The sequence below is a fragment of the Scaptodrosophila lebanonensis genome, unplaced genomic scaffold (assembly GCF_003285725.1).
Source record: "Scaptodrosophila lebanonensis strain 11010-0011.00,11010-0021.00 unplaced genomic scaffold, SlebRS2 tig00000043-arrow-pilon, whole genome shotgun sequence".
NCBI classification, from domain to species: Eukaryota; Metazoa; Arthropoda; class Insecta; order Diptera; family Drosophilidae; genus Scaptodrosophila; species Scaptodrosophila lebanonensis.
In genome coordinates, this window is record NW_022060545.1 from 12,867,871 (window position 1) to 12,881,194 (window position 13,324).

The window sequence follows — 13,324 nt, forward strand, 5'->3', positions numbered from 1 at the left end:
TTGTATATATTTTTTTCGTTGGGTGCATTCACTTTTATTGCTTATTAGCAAAAGCATCGAACGAAGATAGCAACCGCAACAACTTTTCGCTGGCACGCATGATCGAAACAGACAAGATATGGAAGTAGTTTGTTGTCATTAAGCTATTGTCCACGAAATAGCAAACAATATTGCAAAATAAATTACGAAGAAAATAATAAAAACAAATCAGTATTGACCGATGACTTCTTCTCAGCGATTACAATTAAATGTTTAATGCTAAGGTCGTCTTTCAATAAATGCTACTGTTTTAGACAGAAACGAGCTATAAGAGACAGAACTAGAAAGGAGGGTCATCCGGCAGCCGGAAATATGGCAGAAATATTTCACTCGGCTATAGTTACGCTTATTCGTTATATGTATACAATGACAACTAGCCATGAACTGTTTTCATAATCTGTTAAAAGATTTTGATCAATTATAAATATATAAATAAATAAAAGAAGCTTGTGTCTATCTGCACCTTACATAGCTACAGTTATACGTGAATTTAAGCGTTTTTTAATGAGCTCTAGGCACTTAATATATTTATTGTATCTGCAGTGCAAAAAACTGTAATTGTTGGTGCTCGTCAAACTTAAGTAATATACCCTAGTATTTTACATTCACTCGCTAGCTGTTGCACACTTTCGTATGCAGTTGAGTGCCTATTTTTTATTGGGCCTTCACCAATAGTTAAATATTTGCCCATTTCTTTTTGGCAAACAAACACATTTACATCCATATGTATACCTATTTGGTAACTAACTTATTGTTGTTATACACAGATGAGGTAATAAGTAACAGCTACAGACATAAGAAAGCATTTGAAATATTTTGTATTTGAAGCAGACTGTGAAAGTATTTTCTTTCGAAGGCGTTGCAGTTACTTGAAAGCTTAAGTTATAAGACCATCATTATGTATACGCACTGTGGGACACGCCCTCGCACACTTCGCACGCTGCCAAGAGCAGGAACAACAACAAGGCTATCGCCATGCACTTCAACTTAACATTGAGAGTGTTGTTGTGTGTCTTGTTGGCTGCTCCCTGCACATGCCTTGACCATTACTAATCGTTTGTTTGGCACTTTGCGGACCAAATTTATTGCCAGAAATCTCAAATAGAAATATGTCGACGTTGACAACTTGATTGGAACGACTGGACTTTTTGGTTGCAAACTGGCCAAGCTAGTCAGCGGCCGGCTGTGTGCGCCAAAGGCGGTTGCATAAATTTAACAATTTTATAATCTTGATATAGCCAGTTGCCTGGTCTGTAAAACGGCATATTTCTATATACATATATATTTTTCTGTTCAAAGCTGCCGAGGGGTTGCTGTAAAACTGGTAAATTTCATAACGTCCGGTTAGCGCGCTTGAAAAGTTGTTAATTGTTCGACAGGCAACAGGAAAATAAAAATGGCGACGACACAGCTCAAAAGAAACGACAGTAATTAACGTTGTTTCATAGAAAACATAGAAGGTCTGCAGCGAAATGAGGTAAAAGTGTTTAACCTACTTCAATATGATCAGCGGTTGATCAACGAATTTGAATGAAATTGAAAAGCTGAAAAGCTACCTGAGCAGTTTTCATTATAGGAAGACTTTCTTCTCCAAGCAAAAGAGTGGGAAAAAGAAAAAGTAAACGAGACTGAGTGAGACGGACCCCCCAATCATCGCCTAATTAATGAGACAAATATTTTGCCAGGGAAGTCTTGTCGTCGTTGTCTTCATTGAAAACTCACCCAATTGCTCGATTCAGGCTTGAATTTCCCGTTTTTGGCGGACAACAAAAAAAGAAAAAGACCAAGAAAATATTTGGCGTGAAAATGTGTGAATATATAAATTAAAATGCTTAACACTTTACAAATGTAACGGCTTAATATTTGTATTAAATTGTGCAATTAGGTAAAAGTCTCGAGTTGGTTTATTGAAAATTGTCTTTGTGAGATTCGTATGAGTGGGAAAATGTTAGTTGAGATTTTCCTGTATATTGCAACAGCGAAGTGGTATCTGCATATAGCCAGTCGTACAGTATATGCACTCACATGCAGCCACAATTTGATTATTATGCGATATTGCAATTTACAATTTGCATTTAATTAATTTCGCAGCTATTTATTATGTCAACGACGACGCCTTGTCTCTGGTGTCGACAGCATGTGAGGTTATTCCCAGTTACCACAAGGAAAGTGTAGATGTACAGAGCATTAATTAATTACTGGCGAGTGCGTGACTCTTTGTTGTGCATGGCAGAAAACTGTAATTAAATTTAAAGTCAGTTTTTTATTGTTTTTAAGGGAACACGACAATGTTTTTTAAATTTAAATTTACTTATTTAAGTAATTGGACAGATTTTTTTGCAATTTGTTGTCAATAAGAAGTAAATCATCGATTGCTTTTAATTCGGACCCATTTAATTTTGTCAAATTTATTTTAAATATTGCTAAATTCTTTGTTTCCACCAGGAATAAGAGAATCCACAGGCTCCATACAGCTTATCGATATGGCAACGCCACCTTGATTGTGTTCTTTGTATTCAAACATAGAACACAAATTGAAAAAGAAAATATTTCATATGTGAAGGAATTACTTTTCGATAATCGCAAAAACATGAATTTCTAAAATATTTATTTTCAACAGATTCCAAAGCCTATCTATAAAAATAATACAATGCTATAAATAGTGTTCTTTTTATGTGAAAAGATTCCAACCTACTTTATTCATTGTAAAATAATTGCAAATGTTTAATTTGTAAATTCTATTAAATAAAATTATATGATTTAATATAAAAGATGAGTTTCTGGATCTTTACCTTGATTTTAAGAAGTACGGTACCACAGGTAAATAAAAGTTATTCCCATATCATATGTTTTATAGTATAAACAAAATTTGGCGTCCCCTAAGCAACAGCTGTTTATCAGCTGTGAATAACAAGGCTATAGTTTGCCGATTACCAGTCGTCAATGTAATTAAAATGCCGCATTTGAATATCTCAGAGGCAAAATGGACGACGAATTAAATAAAAGTATACTAATGTTGTGCTTCGGGGCTGCAGCCATGCAGGCACTCTTGGAAGAGGAAAGTAGAAAACCACGCAGGCTTTGGAGAAGACGGGAACGACAGGATGAAGAAGGATTCTACGAAAAGGTATTTAAGGAGTTGCGCATCGAAAAGCCGCGGCTTAAAGAACATTTTTGGCTGATGAATGCCACAACTTTCGAGCACTTGGTAATTTGTTCTTAAATTGTTTTTACATTAATAAAACTAATAAGATACCTTTGTCTTAGTTGGGACTTGTAGGACCCCTGATAACAAAAAAGGACACACTGATGCGCAGTGCTATTTCAGCTAAGTGCCGTCTTATGTTGACATTAAGGTACTTGGCAACCGGAGAAAAATTTCGAGCCCTGCAACGCACCTTCCGAGTGCCACACAACACGATAAGCAAACTAGTGCCAGAGGTTTGCGCCGCATTGTTTAGAGTGCTTAAAGATGATTATATTAAGGTAAGTACATACTTACATGTATATGTAAGTATGCAGGTAATTTGGTAATAGATAAACAGCCCTTTCAACTTGTAGTTTCCCTCAGATGAAAGCGAATGGAGACAGATTTCGGATGGTTTTAACACAATGTTGAACTTCCCTAACTGTATTGGCGCTATCGATGGAAGGCATGTCGTGATGGTAGCGCCGGCAAGTACGGAACGCATTTATCATAACTACAAAGGTATGGCCTTGTTTCGCACACCAATTACCAGTTATTCAATTTTACACACTTTTAGGACTGTTCAGCATTGTTCTAATAGGAGTTGTAGACGCCAATTACAAGTTTATTTATATTGATGTCGATTCGAATGGTAAGGCTCCAGCTGACGGAATCTTCCAGCATACCCCATTGAGTGAGGGCTTACTGGCCAACAATTATAAATTGCCGATGGACGCTCCGTTGCCACTGCGCCAACTTCCTATGCCGTTCCTTATGGTCGGTGGCGATGCCTTGCCCTTGAACCGCAGAGTTCTTAAACGCTATTTGCAAACAGATTTATGCCCGATGGAAGAAGTTTTTAATTACCGTCTGTCCCGAGCTTACAGTTCGATTGAAAACGCTTTCGGCGTATTGTCGTATAAGTTCAGTGTTCTGAATAGTCCGATAGCACTTAATCCAGAAAAGACACGCTTAGTTACCTTGGCTTGTTGCGCTCTGCACAATTATTTACTTGAAATGGCTCCGAATTATATAACAAGAGCCACAGTCGACAGATATGAATCAAATGGACTACTTATTCCCGGTAAATGGCACAAAGCCACCGAGTCCAAAACATTCCATGCCCTCGAGCCGCATACCGCATTTTTGGATGAAGAAGTAAAAGACATACAGGGCGAGTTTATCGAGTATTTCATTGAAGAAGGTGATCTTCACTACCAATACAATCATATTTAACTTAAAACAAGTAAAAAAAGCTAAAGTCAAGTCCCGACTTTGAAATACTCTGTACATATGTTTAGAATAATTATAGAAATTAAAAAAAGAGTAAGAGTAAGAGAATTAAAAAAAAAAATATTTGATCGATTTTACCTCTTTTGGTATTTGAACTCACGTAAAGGGTGTATAATTGCACATATACAAAGCAATTGCGTCTATGTGAGTGTATGTATGTTTATGCGCGTCTATTCGTGTCTGTGTAAGCATGTTCGCAGTCAACCAAAACAACAGCATCAACAACAGCCGCGGGCAGCGCTGCAGCAGCAAATATATTTATGGCTATAACTTCTTGTTAAATCGGTCTATCATGATGGAACTTGGCGTACGGACACATAATTACTAACTGGGGGTATTTCCAAAATTTCGAAATTCCAAGAATTACGGCAGTTAGAGAAAATCTCGATTTGCATGGGAGAGTGAGAAGGATGGAAATTCCAAAGTGGGGAGGAAAATAAAAAAAAAACAAACTTGCACAGCCTACACACATAACTCATCTTTGTGCAAATTTTGGTGTCTACCTCTTATAGTCTCTGAGATCCAGGTGTTCATACGGACAGACAGGGCTAGATCGACTCGTCTCGTCATGTTGATCAAGAATATATGTATATACTTTGTGGGGTCTGCCACGCCTTCTTCTGCCTGTTACATTTTCAGCTCCGGCAAACCTAATATGCTCTTGTACATTTTATGTACAGAGTATAAAAATACACCATTGCAACAAAATAAGAATTAATATTTATATTTATTATTATATTAAAAGCTACTCGCTTAGCTAGCTATACAGATAAAAACATGTACATATATGAGATGGACAAAGTAAATTATTTGTAACACAAACTAATTTAAATGGAAAGCTTATCAGTGTGCTCCGGTGGGAAGTTGTAGTTTATCAGTACGTTCAGCAGTTCCCTACGCATAATAAATGCATTAACATCAGACAGTTGCTCCAGCTCAGATAGAAGGTATTTGCAAAAATTTACATTCGCACAGTTGTCTTTGTTGTTGTTGTTTAGAAGTACGGTACCACAGGTAAATAAAAGTTATTCCCATATCATATGTTTTATAGTATAAACAAAATTTGGCGTCCCCTAAGCAACAGCTGTTTATCAGCTGTGAATAACAAGGCTATAGTTTGCCGATTACCAGTCGTCAATGTAATTAAAATGCCGCATTTGAATATCTCAGAGGCAAAATGGACGACGAATTAAATAAAAGTATACTAATGTTGTGTTTCGGGGCTGCAGCCATGCAGGCACTCTTGGAAGAGGAAAGTAGAAAACCACGCAGGCTTTGGAGAAGACGGGAACGACATGAAGAAGAACGATTCTACGAAATGGTATTTAAGGAGTTGCGCATCGAAAAGCCGCGGCTTAAAGAACATTTTTGGCTGATGAATGCCACAACTTTCGAGCACTTGGTAATTTGTTCTTAAATTGTTTTTACATTAATAAAACTAATAAGATACCTTTGTCTTAGTTGGGACTTGTAGGACCCCTGATAACAAAAAAGGACACACTGATGCGCAGTGCTATTTCAGCTAAGTGCCGCCTTATGCTGACATTAAGGTACTTGGCAACCGGAGAAAAATTTCGAGCCCTGCAACGCACCTTCCGAGTGCCACACACCACGATAAGCAAACTAGTGCCAGAGGTTTGCGCCGCATTGTATAGAGTGCTTAAAGATGATTATATTAAGGTAGGTACATACTTACATGTATATGTAAGTATACAGATAATTTGGTAATGGATAAACAGCCCTTTCAACTTGTAGTTTCCCTCAGATGAAAGCGAATGGAAACAGATTTCGGATGGTTTTAACACAATATTGAACTTCCCGAACTGTATTGGCGCTATCGATGGAAGGCATGTCGTGATGGTAGCGCCGGCAAGTACGGAACGCATTTATCATAACTACAAAAGTATGGCCTTGTTTCGCACACCAATTACCAGTTATTCAATTTTACACACTTTTAGGACTGTTCAGCATTGTTCTAATAGGAGTTGTAGACGCCAATTACAAGTTTATTTATATTGATGTCGATTCGAATGGTAAGGCTCCAGCTGACGGAATCTTCCAGCATACCCCATTGAGTGAGGGCTTACTGGCCAACAATTATAAATTGCCGATGGACGCTCCGTTGCCACTGCGCCAACTTCCTATGCCGTTCCTTATGGTCGGTGGCGATGCCTTGCCCTTGAACCGCAGAGTTCTTAAACGCTATTTGCAAACAGATTTATGCCCGATGGAAGAAGTTTTTAATTACCGTCTGTCCCGAGCTTACAGTTCGATTGAAAATGCTTTCGGCGTATTGTCGTATAAGTTCAGTGTTCTGAATAGTCCGATAGCACTTAATCCAGAAAAGACACGCTTAGTTACCTTGGCATGTTGCGCTCTGCACAATTATTTACTTGAAATGGCTCCGAATTATATAACAAGAGCCACAGTCGACAGATATGAATCAAATGGACTACTTATTCCCGGTAAATGGCACAAATCCACCGAGTCCAAAACATTCCATGCCCTCGAGCCGCATACCGCATTTTTGGATGAAGGAGTAAAAGACATACAGGACGAGTTTATCGAGTATTTCATTGAAGAAGGTGATCTTCACTACCAATACAATCATATTTAACTTAAAAAAATACACCAATACAAAATAAGAATTAATATTTATTATTATATTAAAAGCTACTCGCTTAGCTAGCTATACAGATAAAAACATGTACATATATGAGATGGACAAAGTAAATTATTTGTAACACAAACTAATTTAAATGGAAAGCTTATCAGTGTGCTCCGGTGGGAAGTTGTAGTTTATCAGTACGTTCAGCAGTTCCCTACGCATAATAAATGCATTAACATCAGACAGTTGCTCCAGCTCAGATAGAAGGTATTTGCAAAAATTTACATTCGCACTGTTGTCTTTGTTGCCTTTTATGGCGGCAACTGCCTCGCGCAAAGTATTAACTATCTCCGCAGAGGCCGATGATGATCTTATCATGTCATGATGTTGCCTTTTATTTGACGGTCCTTTGCTAAATGATGGCGATGCTGCCCTTTTGGTAAAAGTTGGTGATGATGCACCGCCGCTGCTGTTGTCTGGGCTTTCCTCCAATACTGTATGGGGAAATGTTTCCTGTTTTTGGGCCCGATCGACAGGTCCAAGAAAGCTCAGGGCATTGAAAAACTTCCAAGCAGGCTCAAAATCAGCTCCTAGACTTGATTTGTCCCTGCGACATACACGATTGTACTGTATGCGAAGATTGGACCATTTGGCACGCAGCTCAGTTTCCTCGTAAGCACAATCGAGTTGGTTCCATATCTCCATCCAAGCACTTCTCCGCTCATTCTTATTTGTGTAGTTGGCGTCTGTTAAATTCCATATGCACTCATTGCTCTGAACACAAGTTATTAACTTAAATACATCGTCGTCATTCATGGCCCTAGCACATTTCGGCCTTCCACGTGCCAGCTTTAACAAGGGCTCGCTATCATCAATGACCGACTCTCTTCCGTAGTTCATCTACAAAATCCTCCAATTATTTCAAAATTTTTTTCAAAAAAAAATGTAAAATCTACTCACAATTGCAGTAAACAAATTGAAAGATAGCCGGTCGCACAATTTCTAAGTCAATCAGCTGTTCTTATTATTATTATATCGATAGTCGCGACTACAATAGCTAGAATCGATTTGCGATTGCTGTGCGGTACGGTTCGGTCACACAGGCAAATATTTTGTGCCAAATATTCATATACACATAAACATTATATTGATGTTATACATATGTACATACATATGTATACATTAGGTATTGTTTTCTGTAAATATTTTTTAAGTACGAAAGCAAAAATAACAGCATTTGTACCGAGCTCTTGCTCTTTGCTTCCTGCACGAAGAATAATAATAGGTGTAACCGACCAAAACGAACTATTTCATGATTTCATCATCTTCAATAATGTCTAAATCATTTAACAAAATTTCGCATAAAAATAGTTAAATAATAAGTCAATCTATTGGCCTATTATATTGCGTTGTGCGAAATAATTCAAAAAACAAATATTATAACTTACTGCATTAAAACAATCGCAAAAACAACTGAAAGCTTATCACTTTGATGACAACATTGTTGCCAAAGACGACAGAATAATTTCTTTAATAACTACAACCAGTTTCAGTAACATGTTGCACTACTCCACGCAACATTGTTTTCTAGGGCGGCAGCATCAAATGTTGCTATTGAATGCTTGCGTGTGAATTTTGAGTTCAATGCGTCTACGCGATGCAGAAATTCCACGTACAATTCAGCCTTAAAGAAAACCAGTTGTACGCAAAATTTGCGGTATTTGACAGGCACCACATTAAATTTGAAGTAAGCAGCAGCAACAGACGCCACACAAGCAAAATTTTCATATGTCGCTTTCAAAGCAAACATAGTTGTTTTTAAATTATGGCCAGTAAAGTGATTTTAAATAGCGCGAGGGCTACTGATGTGCTTAAGCAATTTTACACTATTTCCCTAAAAACAAAAACATTCAAATTGAAATGCACGTAATTTTCAATTGCTATGTGCCACAACAGTAACAGCAACAATAACGACAACGGCAGCAACAATGTTGTGCTATTGCGCAAGTGCAGGCCCCACATGCATAAAAGGATAACATTACAACAACAATAACAACAATTCACAAACAGCAACAGAAAAAGTTCCCACAAGTGCGCCGCCGTCGCCGCCGTCGGACGGAACGACAAACGAAAGATGCTCACAAGTTTCTGCTCGTTAGACAGACTCGCAGCAAAAAGGCCCCGCACTCTACTAATAAATATGAAACAATGAGACAAAAGTTGTTGCTTTTGTTGTTCTTGTTGTCGGTGTTGTATGTGGTAGCTGATGTTTAAGGCTGCTGTGTTGTCATTGCTGCACAACTAATGTTGTTGTTATTGCTCTTAGTATGAGCACTGAGAAAAATCGCAAAATTAGCAAATCACTCGTATTTATTCAATATACTTGTATTTGTTAGAAGATTTCATCTACAATATTTAAGAGAAGAGATAGAAGCAGTTCACCCAATTCCTTCGGTAACTTCAAAGAAAAGAATGCAGGGTCGGCTACTCATATTGATGGATCAATAAAAGGCTCTCTAAATTATCTTCTAGACCCAAAAGCATTATGTGGGACTCCTAATGGCATCATTTTTACTGCACATTCGGACACATTTAAATAAATCTTATTGATTTTAATAATTTGACAGTGTATGCTTGAACCAAAATTATTTGAGAAATAATGTAAAATGTATATGTAAGATCGACTTAACTGAAATCCAGGTATATACATATGTATATTATTTTACATGTATGTATGTACATGGTCATGGTGGATCTTTAATCAAAATTTTTTTGGTTATTCAATTGCATTTTAGCTGTAATTGCATATAATTACTTATGCACCATCAACTGGTTGGTGAAATAAAAAAGGAAGCAAGATGTTTTGAATATTATTATATCTGATCAAAATATTGGATTACCATAATAGGGACGATTGATGTTTATAATAGTCTCAGAAGAAATGAGTAAATCGAAATAATAGAGCCTGTCTTTCTCAGTGTAATATGTTTGCTCACTCACTGTTTGACCGGCTGCTGTTAGCTCTGTTAGCTTTGTTGGTTCAGCGATAAAACATTTTTGCTTGCTTTTGGCCCGTTCATTAAACAACCAAACTGCCAGGCAAATGCCAGACAATCAGGCAGCGCGATGAGTGGCAAGAGACGAGGCGAGGCGAGGAGATGTCGTAAATGCACAGTTAATGCATGTACTAAATGTCTAACAGTAAATATGAGTTACTAGGTAATTGCTGGCAGCAGCAGCAGCAGCTGTTACATGCATAGCCCACAATTGCCCCAAAATGTGAGCCGAACGCGTTTTGACTTTTCACTTTTGCATTTTGGCCAAACCGGGCAATGAGCATGCGGATTGGTTAGATTGATTGAGTGGCCTGCCTGTCTGCCAGCCTGCCACTCAGTAAAAGTAAACTGGAGACTACATACATTTTCTTCTTCTTATATTTTTGTTGTTTTGCCAAATAACTGAAAAATTAACACCTGCTGTGGTAGTAACAACTACAACAATAGATACAACAACAGGTACGCTTCAATGAACCAACAAAATATAAAATGTGTATGGGATTACGAAGACTTTTGCATCAAGCGAAATGGTTGGTTGTTGCTGCTGTTCTTGTAGTTGTTGTTGTTGGTACACATACTCGTATTAGTCTAAGTTGCACGAAAAGAAAATAAAAGTTCGCAAATTGTATCAACATTGCGTTCCATTTGTGGCGCTTCGCCAATTGCAACATTTCAAAGCCGTTTGCCTTTTTTCTCTTATTTTTATTTGTTATCCATTTTTTGCAGTTTTTTTTTTTTTGGTATGCAACCAATAGCTCTGGCATGTTGACTTGCGTTATATTTTCCACCTGGTGCAACGCCAACGCGATTACACACACACATACATTCGACTATAATTAAGCATTTATTTTATTTGTCAGACTTCTTGTGCATTGTTGCTTGTTTTTTGTCTCGTGTGTGTTTGATTGTTTTTTTACATTGTACATTGCTTTGATTTTCTTGTTCGATAGTCATCATGTAGCTGTTGTTATTATTGTTTTTTGTTTGCTGTCTCAGCCTTTGTCAAACGCTGTCAACCATAATAATATTTCTTGCAATTAAAATAGTATTTATGTATCCATCGAAAAAGTCCATTAACCTAACAGGCAAGCTAAAGTTTATTTAATGAAGATGAATGAAGAAAATAATAACAATGGCAGAGGAATGTGCAATTTTCAATAAAGATGCCAGCAACTGCAACTGAAAAGTTGGTTTTCTTTTTTCTTAATTTGTTTCTAATGCAATGATGATCCATACAATTTTAATATTATTAATATATCCCATCCTTCTGTCAAAATTACAAACAAATTCAAAATAAATAAATATTCATTCAAAAAGATTCAAGCAATATAACAAATTTATTGCCACTTTTAACAATTAAGTTCAATGAATATTTAGTAGTTGCTGAAGAAATTTCCGGCAGGTATTTAAAACTAAAAGAATAATTTCTTGGACCCCACTTACAGATCGAGTTTCTCAAATCAACTTAATAGTGCAATCCAGCATGTACACAAATATCTAAAGATGATCGCCTGTGCGGGATATAAAGGAATATTAGTATAAATAGGACATAGACATTTTTAAAAATAAATTTGAACTAAATCGCAAATTTAATGATATTGGAACCACCAATATAAAAGAAAACATGCCAGACTTTTTGTATGTATGTACAAGTTCAATACAATAGTTATATTATAAACTATTTTCCCACGCTTCTGTTTTTTTTTACATTTTGCAAGCCCCTTTCTCTCAGCTGAATGCCAATTGGCTTAAATGATTTAAGACATAATTAAATACTTATTATTTCGAAATTTAAATCGAAATATATAATATACGTTAATTTTCGACGGACCTTACAATCCCAGCCAATAACAAGAATTCTCCTTGATTGCATTTTAGAACAATTTTGTTTTTGGTTTTTTTTTTTTTGGCACACATTAAATCACTTGATTGTGGCTTTCAGTCCAAGACGGTCGGCAACTAAACACTTCAATGTAATTTAAAGCATTTACAAAATGGCATAAAGAATTCACCTTCAAGTTTAGAAAAATCCTCTACGATCAAACTGCACGCTCTACTGCCCAGTTAGTCAACACTTGAGCTGAAATGCTCCAAAGAAAAAACAAGCTGTCGATTCGTAAATTGAATTGAAATAATTGCTGAAATTGTGCAATTGCCAATGAGCTATTGTTGTTGTTGCACTTAACTTTGATTTAAAGTACTAATGTATAACCCCCAACAGTAGAAATAAAACAAGAAATTCCCTTTAATACGGCCAAGCGAAACACTTAAATATTACAAAATTTTATTGTTACAGCGCTTGGCTTTTATTGTGGCCCGCAGTAAAAAGCTCAATTTACAATTTACCAAAATTAGCGCATTAAGGCCACAACAAAATAAAAGAAATGAAAATGGAAATGGAAATAGAGGGCCACCAACTGCGAAAGATGCAAATCAAAAGCTACGGCTATGTCCAATGGAAAATTTGGGTCAAATTGCTTTTAATGATGCTTTGGGCAATAGAATGCAAAAAGACATTAAAATGCAGTCGCTTTTGTGTTTCATTATTATTATTATTATTATTATTATTATTTTTGTTGTGTTTGCAATGCAGAAATATGGCAGAAATTATTAACAAACCATTTAAACGTCAAGTTGTCACTTAAAATTAGAGCAACGAGCAGATTTGGCAACTCAAGCAACGACGCGACGATTCCGACTTATCAGCGCCATCAACAGTGTCATTAATGACATATAAAAGTCCAAGTCCTGTGCAGCAACAATATTAACAAAAACAACAACAACAACTACAGTAATAGCAATAGCAACAACAACAACAACAACATGCAAACTAAAAATCGAACTGTTTTAAATTTAAGCCGTTGCAACGAATTTGCCGCTCACTATGGCTGCTGTTGCTGCTTCTGCCTCTGCCGCTGCCAACACTGACTGCAACATCGCTGCCGCTGCGCTGCCCGTGGCTCAACACGTAAACGGAACGCCGGCGCAGCAACAATAGCAACAACTGCCATTGGTGCTTTTGCAGCTCACTTTCTTCCTAAATATATAAAAGCAACAAATTTTCGTTGCAGCCACATTATTCAGTTGTGGAAAGTCGTTGCGTGCACTTCGTGTAGCGAGAGAAGCCTCCTCGAGATATAA

General features: G+C 36.9%; 3 protein-coding genes across 6 annotated transcripts; 2 read left to right on the forward strand and 1 right to left on the reverse strand.

Annotated features, from left to right (window-relative positions):
• Window positions 1-2,997: 2,997 nt before the first annotated feature.
• LOC115623014 (putative nuclease HARBI1) lies at window positions 2,998-4,481 on the forward strand. Its single transcript, XM_030517184.1, has 4 exons — window positions 2,998-3,247; window positions 3,307-3,525; window positions 3,601-3,748; window positions 3,804-4,481. Exons 1-4 carry the CDS (start codon window positions 3,023-3,025, stop codon window positions 4,460-4,462), a joined length of 1,251 nt encoding a protein of 416 aa, XP_030373044.1. The 5' UTR covers window positions 2,998-3,022; the 3' UTR covers window positions 4,463-4,481.
• Window positions 4,482-5,663: 1,182 nt separating this feature from the next.
• Window positions 5,664-7,199, forward strand: LOC115622802 (putative nuclease HARBI1). Of its 4 annotated transcripts, none has more exons than XR_003995359.1 (4): window positions 5,664-5,921; window positions 5,981-6,199; window positions 6,285-6,422; window positions 6,488-6,512. XR_003995359.1 is itself a non-coding variant. In XM_030516867.1 (4 exons), exons 1-4 carry the CDS (start codon window positions 5,697-5,699, stop codon window positions 7,134-7,136), a joined length of 1,251 nt encoding a protein of 416 aa, XP_030372727.1. In that variant the 5' UTR covers window positions 5,664-5,696; the 3' UTR covers window positions 7,137-7,199. The 4 variants fall into 4 exon arrangements, 3 of the variants coding, with proteins under 3 accessions (XP_030372727.1, XP_030372729.1, XP_030372728.1); XM_030516867.1 differs by having other exon boundaries at window positions 6,275-6,422; window positions 6,478-7,199; XM_030516869.1 differs by having other exon boundaries at window positions 6,275-6,422.
• On the reverse strand, window positions 7,162-8,142 carry LOC115622803. Its single transcript, XM_030516871.1, has 2 exons — window positions 8,088-8,142; window positions 7,162-8,027 (listed from the first exon to the last, which is right to left on the reverse strand). Exon 2 carries the CDS (start codon window positions 8,025-8,027, stop codon window positions 7,275-7,277), a length of 753 nt encoding a protein of 250 aa, XP_030372731.1. The 5' UTR covers window positions 8,088-8,142; the 3' UTR covers window positions 7,162-7,274.
• Between the last annotated feature and the right edge of the window lie 5,182 nt (window positions 8,143-13,324).